Here is an 18,294-nt window from a genome sequence, read left to right as displayed (position 1 = left end):
GCATGTGTGCACTACCATGCCTGGCTAAGATGTTCATTTTTAATAGGGCTTTTCACTAAGAATTCTTTCTGAGATTCTGGTAGCTTCTGTACATGGAAAAAAATTTTAGTTCAAGTATTTTAGGATGAAAATAATATAATAGAATCAGAATTGCATCTAATTAAGTGGTTACTAAAAAGCAAGGAAGGAGTAAAAATATTTAAAAAAGAAAAGTTTTAAATAACACTGTCTATACAGATCAATTTTTTCTCATGCAATTTAACTGCTGTCTGAATGTTGAGGATGCAATTTAGAAGATAGCAGAAATAAAACATATTAGACTTGTTTAGGAGTCGTCAGACATAATGTCTAAATGAAGCTTTCTCACAAAATTTCTCTACTTCACCAAATTCAATGATTGCTGCTATTCTGCTCTATAAGTAAAAGTGCTTTATATGATAAAAATTTATACAGAACGGTCTATATACTAGCTTATCATGGTTAATTTGACAGTCCTTTTTATTTCAGTCTTTTGTACTGAAATATTCTTAAATAAGTGATATATCAGTATTCTAGATCTCACTAACGATAGGTATTCAAAATATAGTGCATTTAAATTATTGTAGCAACCCTATAAGTAGCTACCATTAGTCTCATTTTAAAGATGAAATAGAGCCATATGACGATTATACAACTTATTTAAGTTTACACAGCTAGGATCTGGAGGTAGCTTTAAAATAAGTATATTACATTAGCTTAATTCGTCATAGATTAGTCATTGATCAAAACATACAGAGTTGTAAATACTTTTCTAAAAAGATTAATTTTATTATTTTAAGTTATGCATATATGTGTGCCTGTTTGGGGGCATGTGAACATGAGGTTGCTTAAGAGGGCATCAGATTGCCTGGAACTGGAATTATAGGGGGGGTTTGAGCCACCAGGCAATGGAGACTGAGAGTATGACTCTGGTCCTCAATGAAAGACCAGCACATGCTCTAACAGCTGAGTCATCTTTCCAAAGACGTAGAGTCTTAACCATTATTTTCCAGCCTTGTTTCTATTCTTCATTGGAGTGTCAACAATTCAAACATTGTTTGCTAGTGATGGATGACCTTTGCTTAAATTTGTTAGTGCACCACCTTTCAGAAAAAGCAGAGCCCGTGGATTTGTACTGTTTTTTAATCAGTCAAAAGATAACCTCCAGAGCATTTAGTTAGGATAAATAAAAGGTCTCATCAGTTATTAAAGCTATTTCTTCAATAACAATGCATACAGAGAATTTATAAATTACCAACCTCAGTCATCAGCTATTGTGGCTTTATTCGAACACAAGTTACAGATCAGTATGTGATGGCAGTCAGGCTTTATTAAAAGTATGAGAGTCCCTGCTTCGGGTAACAATGATCTCTAACACGGAAAAGGGTCTCACATGCACTGCATATACCGCTGGTGCTTGGACATAACATATTTGATATCTCAAATAATGTAATTGCAAAGGAAAAGATACAACATGGTTTACCAGAAAGGCCAAGCTGTGGGTTAAAGAGAGGGCTGAACTGTGGGTGAGGGTGGGAGACAGGCCTTCTCCTTTCAGACATCTGTCTATGATGCCAAGAACATTGCTTTTATTGTAAGTGAATCCTATTAGGATTATGGAAAGGAATACAAGCTGTACTAGAATTAACAAGAGATCCAATTTAATGCTTTGAAGTTTTAGTTTTGTATTCAAATCAATACATTTAAACAACACTAAAATGCCCTTGAAACTGGGGAAATACCTCGAGTGTAGTTCTGTGCTGCCATTATTGTATTTGCTTCCTCTTTCCCAGACACCAAAGTCAGGAACACGGTAAACTCTTTCAACACAAAATACAAGGTTTTGAATGAAAGAGACCTAAAAGAAAAGAAAACAAATGACCATGAAAACACACGCAACACTGAGAAGAATAATTAAATACCCTATGAAATCCAAGTATGAACTCATCTCCTAAAGTATATTATTGTCTTTCCTTCTTTTTCTTAACATATATTCCAGACTAACCTCTAACTTTCTGTGTAATCAAGGATGACCTTGAACTTCTCATCCTCCAGCCTCCACCTCCCAAGTGCTGTGATTACAGGCATATGACACGCCTAGCCTGGCAGATGCTGGATACTGGGCTCAGGGTGTGCTCAGGGCTTTGTGAACACTAAGCAATTATTCTACCAACTAAGCTACATTCCGGGACCCTAAAGAACTTTTAAAAACACATTTAATTCTTCTGATTATTACATTATTATGAGTCCTCTGCTATACTTAGATTTTCAAATATAATGCTTACTTTTGATGAGAACCTAATTAGTATTATTCAGTACAGAAATAAAATTTAAATCTTTCAATGTTCCAACTATAATTCTTCTATAAGGTAATAACACTGTTTATGAGGGCTATGTATCATATCATAAGAAATAAGTAAAACATAGAACAGTATTTTATACTGGACAATATTCTGAAACTAAACTGTCTGTATGAAATACACACACATACATGCACACACACATACATATATAAACTGTAAAGTTTGAAGAATACAAAATAACCTTTCAAAAAATGAAATCGAGTTTTATTTTCTGCACAATTCTAGTTCCTTGTTGATCAACCTGGAGTTTTCAGTCCATGCTTCTGGAGAGTAATTTTCCTTCCTGTCCTTTCTGTAACTATAGATTCTGATGATAAACACAGCCCACAGTTGGAAGCTGTGCAGGACAATGGGGACCTGAGAGAGCTACACTGAGATTAACATAGAGGAAGCCACCTGGCAGCAGGCTAAGCCTTCTCCAATTCACTCTTAAAAAGACAGTAACTTCAGACAGTCAACCTGATTTCTGTTCCATTTCTCTTTTCTTCAACCCTTTTCTGAAATAAACCTAATTGCAAAGGATTTTGCAAATAAGGAGATAAAGACCTGCATAGCAATCCTGACTCGCAGAACTTAGGTAGGCGGAGAAGGCAGAACTGAATTCTGGGAGGAAGTGGAGTCGGAGAGATGCCATGGATCCGTGGCCGGAGGTAGATGTGCTGAAACTTTTTTGGTAGGCCACGACCTCATTGTGATACACAGATTGATAGAAATGGGATAAACTAATATGTAAGAGTTGGCCAATAAGAAGTTAGAGCTAATGACCAAGCATTAATACAGTTTCTCTGTGGTTATTTCGAGTATAAGCTAGCCAGGTGGCTGGGACAAACAGCAGGCCCTCCCTTGCAACAGTTATCCAATAATTAAAAAGAAATGACATAATTTCCAGGAAATAGATTAAACTGGACCTCTTCCTGGTAAGTTAAATGCTACTCTAGGCCAGGAAGTATATGTTTTTCCTTGAAAAGAAATTGAAAGCAGAGGAAATACTTAGGAAGAGGAGGAGGATCAATGGATGGGGAGGAGGGAAGGAGAGAACCAGATACAAACACATAATTTGGATGAAGGAGAACACCTAACTCATCATTGCTGAAAGAGAGAGAACTGGGTACCCAAGGAGACGAGAGGTTGCACAAATGTGAGAGCAAAGATCACAACCAGTTCCTAGGTATTCTTTGTACTAACTCCAATACTGATTCTACAAACCCATGCAAGATCCCTTCTGTTGCTGTGATAAACAAACAAACAAGGACGACAACACACTACTTTGTTGATCAAAAGCAGCCTGGGGAGGAAAATGGATTTTTTGGGGGGGGGGATGGGAGATGCTTCCAGGGTATAGTATATCATTTAGGGATGGGGCAGGAGGGGCCATGGAAGAACTCTACCCTGCTGACTTGCCCTCTGGGAAGGCTCACTCATGCTTAGCTAGTTTTGTTATATATCCCAGGAATTTCTGAGGAATGATGTCACCCACAGTGGGCTGGCCCTTCTAAATCAATGAATAAACAAGACAATTCCTCACAGAAATGCCCACCAACCAACCTGATCTGGCCAGTTCCCCAGTTGAGGCTTTTACCTAGGCTGTGTCAAGGTGACAAAGAAGGTTAATCAGGACAGGGACCAACGTTATTTGCCCCTTTCCATCTTCATACCAGTTTCTGATGCATGCCAACTTGTTTTGAAGGTATATATCGTTGAAATCTATTTTTGGAAGAAGTCCATATAGAAATATTCCTAGTATAAACACCTTCAATATTTACCTCCAAATTATGGTTCTGTTATTTTCTAAATGTTTTATGAATATCTTTAAAAAAATAACTGAAACAGTTGAAATGCTTTGACAATAGGGAGCAAATGAAATAATATTTTAGGATACAGTTTAATGTGGCTAACATTGTGCTAAAAGCAAAATCTTAAAGGTATGTAAAGATAATAAATTTGCTATATTTGATATTAAGAGGACCTCAAAGTGAATAAACAAGTATAAGTTTATAATTCATTTACTATTAACTCAAAAAAATTATGTGTGTGCAAGTAAATAAACCATTCACTACAATAAGCCAAATTAATCAGTATGTTTAGTAACTCCTCATTTTTAAGTTAGATTCTCAGAACTATTTATCGGTAGATGGTTAATGCTTATAAAATTCAGTTAAGAAGAATAAAATCTAGGGTTCAGTAGCACTAGGACTAGTTAGCTAAGTGACTATAGTTAGCAGTTATTATATATTTCCAAAAGTTATAGAAGGGATAATTTTGAATATTTCCAACACAAAGAAATGTGACTGATATGCTAAATTACCTATTCTAATTTGATACAATGTATATCTTGAATCAAAACATCACACTCTACACTTTAAATATATATTATGTCAAGTAAACTTTTAAAATTCACATATAATTTATATGGCAACTTCTGAGTAGGAGTGGAGAAGTTAGGGCTTGAAGAGATGGCAGCTAAGAAAATGCTGCTCTGGCAGCACCCACATTAGACAGCTCAGAATCACCTGCAATTGCATTCTAATTAAAAAAAAAATTTAAAAATTAAAAGAAGAAATTAGATGAGGACTGACTGAAGTTATAAATGGCCCCACAGAATCATTAAGAATATCTTAACTAAAATTCACCAAAATAAAATAATTCATGGCCTAGGGAGAAAATTCAGTGGACAAGAGAACTTGCTGAGCAAGTATGAGGACCTAAGTTCGAATCCCCAGCACTACAAAAAAACCTCTAGTGTTGGTGAGCAAGGGCAGAAAAGAGGGAAAGCTGGGGCTTGCTGACTGCCAGCCTGGCTCTAGTTTTGCTGAGAGACTCTGATTCAATAATGTAAAGTAGAGCAATAGAACCAAACACCCGATATCTTCTCTGACCTCCACAAATACAAGCACTTTTACCTGCATATACATGTGTGAATAGCAATCTAATGCACATACAAATACGCATAAACAAAAATCACAGACCCAACACTCAAACCAAATTTTAATGACATGTTTATTATACTTTGTGATGGCTATTCTTGGTTGTCAATTTGGCTATATCTGGAATTAACGAAAACCCAAGCAGCTGTGCACACCTGTGAAGGATTTTTCTTGATTGGATCATGTGAGGTGGAAAGACCCACCTTAAATACAGATCAATTGAGGTCTGAAATCCTACACTAAATCTGGGCCATGCTTTCTGGTGGCAACCTAAATAAAGGACCTAGTGGAAGGAAGCTTTTAATATTTTGCCTGCTTGCCTACACTTTCACTGGCAAAAATCATTCCTCCACTGGTACTAGAGACCACTTTGGGATTCTGATATACTGAAGACCAGCTGAGACATAAAGCCTTAAGGACTGAATGAATGACTTTTGGATTCTTGGACTTTCCACTGGGAGACAGTCACTGATGAACTAGCTGAACCACAGCCACTCTAATAAATCCTCTTTCTATATCGATATATATGACTATATACAGGCTTATTCTATCAATTCTGTTTCTCTAGAGAACTCTGACTGGAACACATATGTTTAATTGGTAAAATTGAGTGCTATATTTCTACTTTTTACCTTTGATAGAAATATTTCATGATTATCTTTCATAACAGTTTCAAAATTGATTATTATTTTTTTTAAAAAGGCATGAGGCCTCAGGCTTGGTTTTCAGTATCACTGAAAATAAAACAAAGCAACCCCCTCTTCCCTTTTAGCCCAAAACACCAATAACAAAAATCTCAGGAGTTATCACAAGGTTCAGAAACAAAGACATGCAATCTCAAATGGTGGATAATTGTATATGGTAAGCCAGTCTCCAGGAAAACAGACATGCCAAACAGATAGGGAATGGCCACACCAGGGCAGCAATAGCTGAAACCAGGGGACTCTTCCTTCTTTGGGTATTTAGTAATGGCAGCCACCCCAGGGAAACAAGACTCCATTCCAAAGACTTCGCTTGCCCCAGGTGGCTCAGCAACCCCAGAGTCTCTGTGAAGTACGCTGTCAGCAAACCCTAACTGGGTCATATGCTGAAACATGACAGACTGATACTGTGAGAGTGCACGAAAAATGTGCACAGCATTCGAGGAGCTGGAACGCGGGGGATCAAAGTCTGCAGAAAAACTTCCACAGACTCTTCTTCCCATGACACTGAAGAGCTGCACACTGAGCAAGTCTATCATTCTAACCAAGACTCTGAAGGAGCTCACAGATGAGAGAAGGAAGCAAAGGAATGAAAGACAGAAGAAAGAAATTGAGGCATTGTGACTTGCAGGTAATATGATCCCATACATCAAAACCCTACAGAGCCCACTAGAAAACCAAAAGATAATAAACGGTTTGAGCAATATGTCAGGATGCAAACATGACATATAAGAAGGCATAGCCTTCCTGGGTACCAATGACAAACATGCTGAAAGAGCAATCAAGAAAGAAGTCCTGTTCACTACCCTCAAAAAAAAAAAGAAAAAAAGAAAAACCTAAACAAAAATGTTGAAATAAACTTCACTAAGAAAGTGAAGACCTGTATGCAGTGAAAACTTTAAAATACCAAAAAAAGAACTTGAGGAAGACTCTAGAAGATGGAGAGACCTCCCATGATCACAGATTGGGATGGCTATTGCGAAATGGACGGACTATGTCTGCAGATACAATTCAATCCCCTTCAATACTCCACACCATGCTTCAGAGAAATACAGAGAACAATCGGAAAATTCAGACAAAACAAAAGGATCTCAGTAGCCAAAGCAACCCTGAGGGAAAAGCAATGCTGGAGGCACCATAACAGAGTCATGGTAATAAACATTGCATGGGGCTGGTACAAAACCAGACATGTAGATTTACTGGGGGAAAACTGGGACCCAGATGTAAATATCCATAGTTACACAACTTCATTTCTGACAAAATCTCCAAAAATATACACTGGAGAACAAAGAGTTTCTTCAAAAAATGGGGCTAGGAAAACTGTGTATCCACATGCAGAAGAAAATAGATCCTTACTTCTTATCTGCATGAAAACAAACTCCGTATTGATTAAGACCTTGACAATAACCAGAAACTCTGAAATTGTAGAGGAAAAAGGACAGAAAACACATCAAGATATAGGCATCCATTATGACTTTACAGTTGGTACTCCATATTGCTGAGGAAACACAAAAACCGACAAAAGGAACCCCAAGAAAGTAAAAGAGCTTTGCTTTCATGGAGCAGAGACAGGCTGAAGACAGGAAGAAAATCTGCTAGCTCTAGACCTGACAGAGGATTAACACTCAAAAATAAACAATAAAATCAAAAAATGAGAAAAAGAACTTCAAAAGAAATATAATTGGCTAATAAATATTTTTTAAAATGATCAACACCTATAGCTATTGGGGAACTGAGGATTAAAATAACTTTTAGATTCACTCACACCCCAGTTAGACTGCTGTCCTCAAGACAGCAAGTCAAGTGCACACAAAGGCCCATGGGTGAAGTCAGTGAATGACTTTTGTTTGTTGGCTCTCTCTCCTTCTACCATGGGTTCTGGGGATGCAGCTCAGGTCATCCGGGCTGTGATGAAAGAGTTTTTACATGTTAAGCCATCTTAGTGGCCCGAGAAACTTTAAAAACCCTCTTTCTCAAGTCTTATTTACCAAAGCAGACAAGCTATCCAGAAGCTGTAACGTTTGGATAAATTGTGTCAATAATGGTACCAAACAAGCAAGGAAAAAGTATTTTACATTCTCAACAGCATACATCAGCCCAAGATGGTTGAGATGGTCTACAAGCAGAATTACTGGTGCATGAAATAAAGCGGCTACTAACTGGCGGGGCTGTTGTTTAATTTGCAGCCGAGCACAGCTTTCGTCGATACTTGATTCACTGCCATCCCCAGCATCTCCTCTTCTTACTGTCACTTGGCGTTGGTTTGAACATAATTCGTGATCTTAACTTTTCTATCCAATCAAAGCAATGAATTTTTCATTCTCACCACACTGTGTTGTTTGAGCTGGGGGCACTGAATTTGTCTTTTTTAGAAAGTTGGCTTTTTGCTAACTTCCCCAACTAACATATGAATTTCAAAAGGCAGGGTCTTTGTTTTCATTGTTCTTTATGTAGAACAACCGCCACTGGCAGAGATCCAAAGAGAATTAAAGAATAGTTAATGATCAAAGGAGCATGAGAGGAATGGAAAGAGAGAACACAGGCATGGTTAGTCTACAATTTGACATTTCTATACTAGCTGTTACTGTTGCTCTTCTCCCTGTAAAAAGATCTAGTGAGCGGAGAAGACTGTTGACTAATGACTTACAGTTCACTACAGAATAGTTATACACACATCTAAGGGGCTGAAGCAGGTTCTTAGAAAGGTAGGATGGGGCCCATTGACACTGTGATAATGTAGAGCCCACCAAAGCATATCTTAGCTGACAAAATCTTACTCCTGAACATTCAATTTATAATATGAAGAATTATTTTAAACACTTTTCTCTTCCTTGGGGGCTATAATGATGTAGAAACGCTGTTAAGTCACTTCATGTATTATTTTTAAATTTGACTAAATTCAGTTGTAGTAATTGTATTAGCATGCTTGGACTGGGTCTAGTCTGTTGCTGTGATAAACACAAGGACCAGCACCAGCATAGGAAGGACTGTTTCACTGCATGTCCTGATCACAGTCCATCACTGAGGGAAATCATGGCAGAAACTGCAGCAGAACCCAGGGAGAATTAGTCACTGACTTGCTCTCCAGGCTCATGGTCAGCTACCTTTATTATGCCTCCCAGGACCACCTGCTCAGGGAAGGCCAACTCAATAGAGGCCAAATAAGGTTCTCTCTCCCCAGATGACCCTCATTTATGTCAAGTTTACTGTCTTATAAAATTTCATAGAGCAGGAGGCTTAAAGGAGAAAACATGTTTTGTTTTTTTTTTTTCAGATATAAAGGCCTAAACTCCAACATCAAGATGTTAGCAGGCTTAGTGTCTTCCTTTTACTACCTAACTTGAAGCTGCCACATTAGTGTTGCTTAGTCCTTAATAGAGTTGTGCTTTGTCATCATACATGCCATCTGGGGACTGTTTCTATACTCACATTTATTCCTCTTATAAGAACATTGGTCACAAAGGTTCTTCTCAGGGACATATTTTCATTCATTTCTTTAAAGGCATGAAAGACTACATCTCTAAGATATGTTGATGTTTTTAAAGCCAACCACACTGAACCTCACAGAAGAGAAAGTGGGAAGTACACTTGAACGCATTGGCACAGGAGACCACTTCCTAAATATAACCCGAGCAGCACAGACACTGAGAGAAACAATTAATAAATGGGATCTCCTGAAACTGAAAAGCTTCTGTAAAACAAAGGACACAGTCAACAAGACAAAAATGACAGCCTTCAGAATGGGAAAAGATCTTCACCAACCCCACATCAGACAGAGGTCTGATTTCCAAAAGATCTCAAGAAATTGGTCATCATCAAAAGAACAAAGAATCCAATAAAAAATGGAGTACAGAACTAAACAGAGAACTCTCAACAGAGGAATCTAAAATGGCTGAAGGACACCTAAGGAAATGTTCAACATCCTTAGCAATCAGAAAAATGCAAATCAAAACAACTCTGAGATTCCATCTTACACTTGTCAGAATGGCCAAGATCAAAAACACTGATGACAACTTATGCTGGAAAGGTTGTGGGGTAAAGGGAACATTCCTCTATTGCTGGTGGGAGTACAAACAGGTACAGTTTCTTTGGATATCAGTTTGGCGATTTCTCAAAAAATTAGGAATCAATTTACCTCAAGACCCAGCAATGCCACTTTTGGGTACATACCCAAAGGATGCTCAGTCGTGCTGCAAAAACATGTGCTCAACTATGTTCATAGCAGTATTGTTTGTCATAGCCAGAACCTGGAAACAACCTAAATGCCCCATAACCAAAGAATGAATAAGGAAAATGTGGTACATTTACACAACTGAGTATGCACAGCAGGAAAAAATAACATCTTGAAATCTGCAGCCAAATGGATAGAGCTAGAAACATCATATTGAATGAGGTAACCCAGACCCAGAAAGAAAATATCACATGTACTCACCCCTAAGTGGCTTTTAGACATAAAGCAAAGGAAAACCAGCCTACAATTCACAGTCCCGGAGAACCTAGACAACAATGAGGACCCTAAGAGAGACATACATGGATCTAAACTACATGGGAAGTAGAAAAAGACAAGATCTCCTGAATAAATTGGTAGCATGGGGACCATGGAAAAGGGTAGAAGGGGAGGGAAGAAAAAGGGAGGAGAGTGGAGAAAAGTATATAGCTCAATAAAAACAATTTAAAAATTAAAAAAATTTCACTTCAATAAAAGATATGCTGATGTTCTAAAGGCTAGGGTTTCAAAATGAACATCGATGGGGGTTGGGCACAACACACGATTAGGACTGTAACATGGTTTTACTAGAACACATCCCACTTTGGGGTTTTGAAAACACATTTCTTTATAATTTCTTACAGTATTTTTGCTATTTGCAATCTCTGCTTATGGCTGTATTCTCTTTTAATATCTGATGTCATGTTTCTTTGTCTTCTTGATAAATTTACCAGGGTGGTATATATTGTTAATATCTTTTTTTTTAAGTTAGTTTTAAAGTTGGTTTTGCTTGGAATTGTATTTTGAAACACATTCGTATTTGTAATCTTCAGTGTTTTCTTCCTTCTACATCCTTTGTGTTTCCCAAGGCTTTCCTTTTTCCAGTACTAGGCAAATGAGCCAAGGAGCTTGAGCATGCCATGCGAGTACTCTATCATGGAGTATATCTATTTCCAGTCTCTTACTTTTTGTTTTTGACATGATCTCAATATATTGTCCAGGTTGGCCTGAACTCATGCCATAATCCAGGTAAGCTTTGAGCTTACAATCCTGCTGCAACTTCCTGAGTAGCAGGAATTGGCCCTGACAACACTGTCCATAAGTATTAAAACCTCATTTTATTGCCATTCCACTTTACTTCCCAATTTCCAGTTCTCCTTCTTTAAATCATGTCTTATTTACTGCTGTTTTATTACTGTGAAGAGACAACATGACCAAGTCAGTTTATAAAATAAAGCATCTGATTGGGATGGGCTTACAGTTTCAGAGGTTTAGTCCGTTGTCATCAAGGCTGTGGCTGGCAGGCAGGCATGGCACTGGGGCATTAGCTAAGAGCTTACATCTAATTCACAAGTTGCAGGCAGAGAGAGAGAGAGAGAGACAGAGACAGAGACAGAGACAGAGACAGAGACAGAGAGAGAGAGACAGAAAGAAAACCAGACCGGGCCTGGCGCGGGCTTTTCAAAAAACCCCACTCCCTCCAATAAGGCCACATTTGCATTAGGACTTATGGCAGAAGAGAAATGAAAAAAAAGAAAAGACTAAGTGAAGCAATTTCCAGATTCTACATATTGCATCAGGTACAGCAGATAATGTGTAAATGACAGTAAAGTGAATAAGCAATTGTGACCAGTGCACAGATTCTATGTGCACTCCTAGCATTTGATGTGTAGCCAGAATCGGTTTCCAGCACAAATTACAAGGCAGATTTTAAAGAGCCTCAAATAAAGAAATAGGAAATGTCTCTTTAATCTTTTAAATGCATTATACACTACACTATCACAACAGGCTCCATATTTATCAACAGTGATTTTATCTGTCATTTTCATGTTGTTACCAGTAAATTGTAAATTACCTATGTGGTTCATGGTTTCTCTCTATAGAGAAAGCTTCTCAGCCTCCTTGTTCATCTAATGGCCACTCCGAACAGCCTTGGCATCGACAGCACAGTACTTTTGATATTTCTGAAAAGAACGACTGCATTGGATGGGAAGAAGCTAATATCCCTCTTCTGCTATAATTAACCTTCCAGCTTCTTGTCACTTTTGAAAAAAGCAGCTTGGGATAAAAACCAAATCAAGCTGCTAGCTATCCTCAGTCATCTCATTATATGAGGAAAATAAGTACTTGTTTATTTAGGACATTGAAGTCATATGAAAAAGGTGAGTTAACCTAGTATTTCATGATTAAGCATAATTTAAGACCTAGGTTGAAATGTAAATTACAAACAGGCTTTTAAAAATATGATAAAAGAACCGTATATCCAATAAAAGTTACAAAAGTAATTATTTTAAAGTCTGAATTCATTTTTTAAAAATCAAAGATACTGATTTGGACTAATCATAAATTCTTTGCCTCATCATGAAACCAATGAAATGACAGCAATTTCAAGATAAGAGCTTAATTTTAAAAATTTAAGTATCCCACCAAAAATATGAATAAATATTCATCAGATCACTAATAGCAGCATTAATACATATGTGTACCATCACAAGAAGCTGGAGTTCCAGCAACGGGCTGACACAAACACCCTACACAGACAATGGTCTGCAGAGTTCTGACACACAGCACCGTATTAGCCAGTCAGTAAAGCATTTAGTGAAACCTATAGGATCATGTGCTTACTCTGAGAGCTGCCAAACTGTGCCCCAAAACACAAGCAGAGGAGATGACTTCTCCAAAGCCTAGGAGACAGAAGGATAGGAGATGGAGAGGTAGGGGATGGGTAGGGAGGGGATGGATAAGAGATGGACCAGTAGAGGAGGTGGATGCATAGGCGATGGATGGGTAGGAAGACAGGGAAATTATGGTGACAGGAGGGAAGGAGTCTGTCATCCAGTGAAAATTCCAGCACAATTAACATCTAGAAGATAGCAAGATGGCCCAGCAAGTAAAGGTGCTTGCTGCCAAGCCTGGAAACCTTACTTCGATCCCTGAATTCCACATGGTGTTAGGAAAGAACCAAATCCTACAAGCTGTCTTTTGACCTCTATGGGTGTGCCATGGTACACACATTCTGCCCCCCATAAGTATACAACAATTGTACCCCAGGCTACTATTCATTTCATATGTAGCCATTTTATATTAAAGTAGCAACGACTTAAAAGCCTAAAGTCTGAATGTATATGACCTTGGGTTGAGCCTCACTCCTTTTCCCAGACATTGCCTAAGAATTCTAACAAAACTGTGGATGTTACAGACATCTCACCTTCCAGGATCCCTGTGAAACAGACATTTTCCTTATCAATTTCAATCCTCCAGAGTGCCCCTTAGGAATCACCCACTGATAAAACAGTAACTACAAACTTCACCAAGATTCCACATCTAGCTGCTGAAAAAACACAAGCTACAAATCTCACCTGAGGAGGCCTTGCCCACTTTTAGGAATGTCTTCCTTTCTTCTGAGAGCCCACTTCGCTTCTCTCCCAGTTCTCATGCTCAATAGAATCTCCAATTCTGCTTCACAAATACGCTACTCCTGAATTTGACCTGAGTTAAAGTCACTAAAACTGTGGATCTCATCAGGCTGGCAAGGATAACAGTGAGGAGGTGTGACCACCAAACCCGGATTCCCCCAAACACAGACAAATCACTTACGCACATGTTCAGTCATTAAGTAAGCATAAATTAGCAAAGCAAACCCATTAGTGGTCACACAGGACAAACAACACAGAACACAGAGAATAAAGGAAAGACTCAGGGAAGACACAAACAGCACCACAAACACGGACATCAGCACTAGCACAGGTGTCAGAAGAGGACCTGATCTCTTGGGATGGTTGAATATATTAGTCAAATTGTTCATTATTCATTTTTTTTAATTTAAAATGCAGATCCAGGCCACTGTTGAGACTTTGTCTCAATGAAACCAAACTGCAAAAGCCCTGAAAAGCCATAATTAAGACCAAGCATGAAAAGTCAGAGATGCCACAAATGATTGGGTGAAAGAACCAAGAGGGGGAAGCCATTAGAGAACTTACGAGCGTAAAATGATAAGGAATGTTCTGGGTTATCTCACTCAGCAAAGTGTTTTCTATTTCCATCTATTTGCATGGCTATTACAAATAGTGCTGCTATGAACATAGTTGAACAAATGCTTTTGTAGTATGATAGGGCCTCTCTTGGGTATATTCCCAAGAGTGGAATTGCTGGGTCTTGAGGGAGGTTGACTCCGTTTCCTGAGAAACCGCCACACTGATTTCCACAGTGGCTGCACAAGTTTGCATTCCCACCAACAATGGATGAGTGTTCCCCTCATTCCACATCCTCTCCAGTATAGGCTATCATTGGTGTTTTTGATTTTAGCTATTCTGACAGGTGTAAGATGGTATCTCAAAGTTGTTTTGATTTGCAGGATTTGATTTCCCTGATCGCTAAGGATGTTGAGCATGACCTTAAGTGTCTTTTGGCCATTAAAGATGAATATGGTATGTACTCACTCATAAGTGGATTCTAGCCATAAATAAAGGACATTGAGCCTATAATTCGGGATCCTAGAGAAGCTAAATAAGAAGGTGAACCCAAAGAAAATCATATAGTTATCCTCTGGATATTGGAAGTAGACAAGATTGCCAGGCAAAAGTTGGCTGCACAGGGGTGAGGGTGGGGTGGGTATAAGGGGAGTGGGGGAGAGAGAAGGGAAATGGGAGGATGGGGAAATGGGATGATTGGGGTGGAGGAAGGGTGGATATGGGAGCAGGGAAGTAGATAAAACTTAATTAAGGGAGCCATTTTAGGGTTGGCAAGAGACCTGACTCTAGAGGGGTTCCCAGGTCCGAGGAGATGTCCCCAGATTGTTCCTTGGGCAGCAGAGGAGAGGGTGCCTGAACTGGCTTTGTCCCATGGCCACACTGATGAATATCTTGTATATCACCATAGAACCTTTATCTGGCGACAGATGAAGATAGAGACAGAGACCCACATTGGAGCACTGGACTGAGTTCCCAAGGTCCAAATGAGGAGCAGAAGGAGGGAGAATATGAGCAAGGAAGTCAGGACCGCGAGGGGTGCGTCCACCCACTGAGACGGTGGGACTGATCTAATGGGAGTTCACCAAGGCCAGCTGGACTGGGACTGAACGAACATGTGATCAAACAGGACTCTCTGAATATGGCTATCAATGGGGGCTGACTGAGAAGCCAAGGACAATGGCACTGGGTTTTGATTCTACTGCATGTACTGGCTCTATGGGAGCCTGGTTTGTTTAGATGCTCACCTTCCTAGACCTGGATGGAGGGGGGAGGACCTTGGACTTCCCACGGGGCAGGGAACCCTGACTGCTCTTAGGACTGGAGAGGGAGGGGGAGGGAAATGGGAGATGGGGAGGAGGTGGACATTTTTAATTAATTAATTAATTAAAAGGAATGTTCTGGAGAACAGTCGAGGCTTGAGAGTGGAAGAGAAATGTGAACCTCCACAACTCAACACAAAAGGCACAATGGTCAGCTCAGTGAACAGCAGTTGGGATGAGGAGAAAGGACCTTCACTTATATTTGGAAGTTTGCATTTTGCATATGAGTCATAAGCTGTGACTTAATATTGGTACCAGTCAGAAAAAAAAAGGGACATGGCTGATGGATTTTTAGTTTTTTAAAGATTTTATTTTATGATTAAACATTTTTGCCTGCATGTGTGTCACCATGTGCATGAAGCAGCTGTGACGGTCAGATCCCCTGGCGCTGGGGTCCCAGAAACCATGAGTCACCATGCAGGTGCTGGGAAGAGGGCCTGGGTCCTCTACAAGAGCGACAAGTGGTCTTTGCCACGGAGCCACCTCTCTAGCCACAAATTTCAGGCTCTTTATCTTCATATGTATAAAATTTAGCAAGATAGTATCTCTACAATTAAATAAAACCTTTGAAGACTTTAAGATGTCAAGATAACCCAGATGTATTAAATTCCCGAAGAAACGTAAAAAACTCAAAAAATGACATAGTGCCACAGTACAATGGCAGCACTGCTCACTGGATGTTGAGGACTAAAGAGCACTGTCGCACTCGTAAATCCCTAGCGTTCTCACACTTAAGGGGCTAGCATATAATTTTGCCTTTGGGATTACAACAGACTAAATGTGATAATACTGACTCTTATTAGGGAACCTTCTATTTGCTGATTAGCCTATTTCAAAAGCTCAAAAAAATAATGCTAAAATGTTTTATCATCTATGTATACAAGCTACGAAAACCTTGTAATTAAGATGACTAATATATGATATTCTTTTACAAAGAGGACTAAGGCATAATTTATTAAGCCACAGTTGTGTTTAATATTCCTAAACTGCTTATGCAAACAATATTTTTGCATAAATAGGTGTTAAGATAAACAACTTATTTCCTTCAGGGACTTTGAAATTAGCACATAATTAAGCATAGGATGCGTGTATGATCAGTCTCAAAAAAAACCTCAGCAACAGATCTTTACAAAGTCAACTTGGTAGACAACTTCCAAATGTGTTTTCATGGTAGATGCTAGAGAAAGCAACTATGTCCCATATGACTATAAAAGACTCTTGCAAGCTTGCAGGCCAATTTCCGTAGTTTTTGTTCCACACGCCCATTCCTCTTCCTGGTCTCCCTTCTATTCCGTCACTGTAAACCACAGCTATAACCGAATATGTTGAGTCCTCTGAGTTCTCTCAGACAAGCACTTGAAATAAGAGTTTGTTTTCAAGGCTTCCCACACAGTATTATTAATTTATTATCATGGCACATAGAAGTAAAATTTCAAATAATGACTTATGGACTGACTCAAAGAAGATGAAATAAATCTCAAAAGAATATAATAAAATGAGTGACTCTTTCCAGTTAGTAAACCATTCATTTGGGATAAATGGTTTGTGGCATAAATTCCCAATCCTACCCCGGCTACTCAAGAACTTTGCTCATTCAGTTCCCAAGGAGAAAATTTATTCAGTTCCAAATGATCAAATTTTTACATCTATAGTTTAACCTTTTGCATTAGTTTATCCTCTAAACACAATTCTCCCATAAGAAGATTCTCCACTGGAGTCCTTCAGTTCTTCCATGTGTGTCAGTAGGGCACATTGAGGGTCAGGCTTAGGGCCTCAAGGAAGCTGAACAAGCACTGACTATCACTGAGCTATATCCCCAACTCTCTACTATCAGATTTCTGTTTATTATGTCTTAAATAAAATACCTGCTACTAAAACATGAATCTGTCACATTAGAAGTCAGAAAGAACTAAAACAAATAATGTACTGATCATTTTTAAGGTTTTAGAAAAATGAGAACCAAGCCAACCCTCAAAACAGTAGACAGGGAAAAATAATTAAGAGCAGGGCAGAAATGAATGAAACAGAAACAAACAAACAAAAAATACAAAGAATCAATGAAATGAAGAGTTGGTTACTTGAAAAGATTAATGAATTTGTAGCCAAATTAGCCACTAGGGGAGGGGGGATCCAAATCAGTAAAATAAAAAATAAAATGGAGATATAACTAGAGATAACACTAAGATTTTAAAAAATGACATAATTTAAAAATTTGTATTTTGCTAAACTATAGAAAACAAAAGAAAATGAATGGAGGTTGTGATATCTACAACAATCAAAATTAGACAAAGACGAAATAATTTTAAAATCTATAACCAACAACAAAACTGAAGTAATAAAAAGTGTCATTCCTCACTGCAAGGAAAAGAAAAAACCTACCCAGAGGTAGATAGAGTCACTGTACCAGACTGTCAAGGAGAACTAACACAAACACTATATAATTATTTCACAAAATAGAAAAGGTAGTAATGACTCCAAACTCTTTTTTACAAAGCCAATATTAAAACAAAAGGCAGACACAATGAAAAGAAAATTACAGACAGATTTCCCTGATGAACATTGATACAAAAATTCTCAATAAAATATTTAGAAACCAAATTCAAAATCATATAAAAATAATCACTCATCATAACCAAGCTGACATCATTTCACAATACAGGCTTGGTTCAACAAAACTCAGTAAATAAATGTAACAACATATAAATGGATTTAAAAACAGAAATTACATAATCAACTCATTACACAGAAAAGATCATTTACAAAATTAAAAACTCCTTCATGATTTAAAAAA

General features: G+C 38.3%; 1 protein-coding gene across 4 annotated transcripts in view; it reads right to left on the bottom strand.

Moving 5' to 3' along the window:
- Window positions 1-18,294, bottom strand: part of Phkb (phosphorylase kinase regulatory subunit beta) — a 179,126-nt gene that overhangs the window by 109,735 nt on the left and 51,097 nt on the right. For all 4 annotated transcript variants that reach the window (XM_087900341.1, XM_087900340.1, XM_087900342.1 and 1 more), the window contains one exon: window positions 1,761-1,876. In XM_087900341.1, the coding sequence (XP_087756467.1) occupies window positions 1,761-1,876 (116 nt within the window). The remainder of the gene's footprint in view (window positions 1-1,760; window positions 1,877-18,294) is intronic.

The sequence above is a fragment of the Myodes glareolus genome, chromosome 22 (assembly GCF_982192425.1).
Source record: "Myodes glareolus chromosome 22, mMyoGla1.1, whole genome shotgun sequence".
Taxonomy (NCBI): domain Eukaryota; kingdom Metazoa; phylum Chordata; class Mammalia; order Rodentia; family Cricetidae; genus Myodes; species Myodes glareolus.
The sequence above is the reverse complement of the archived record's forward strand: the minus strand, read 5'-3'. Positions and strand labels throughout refer to the sequence as shown.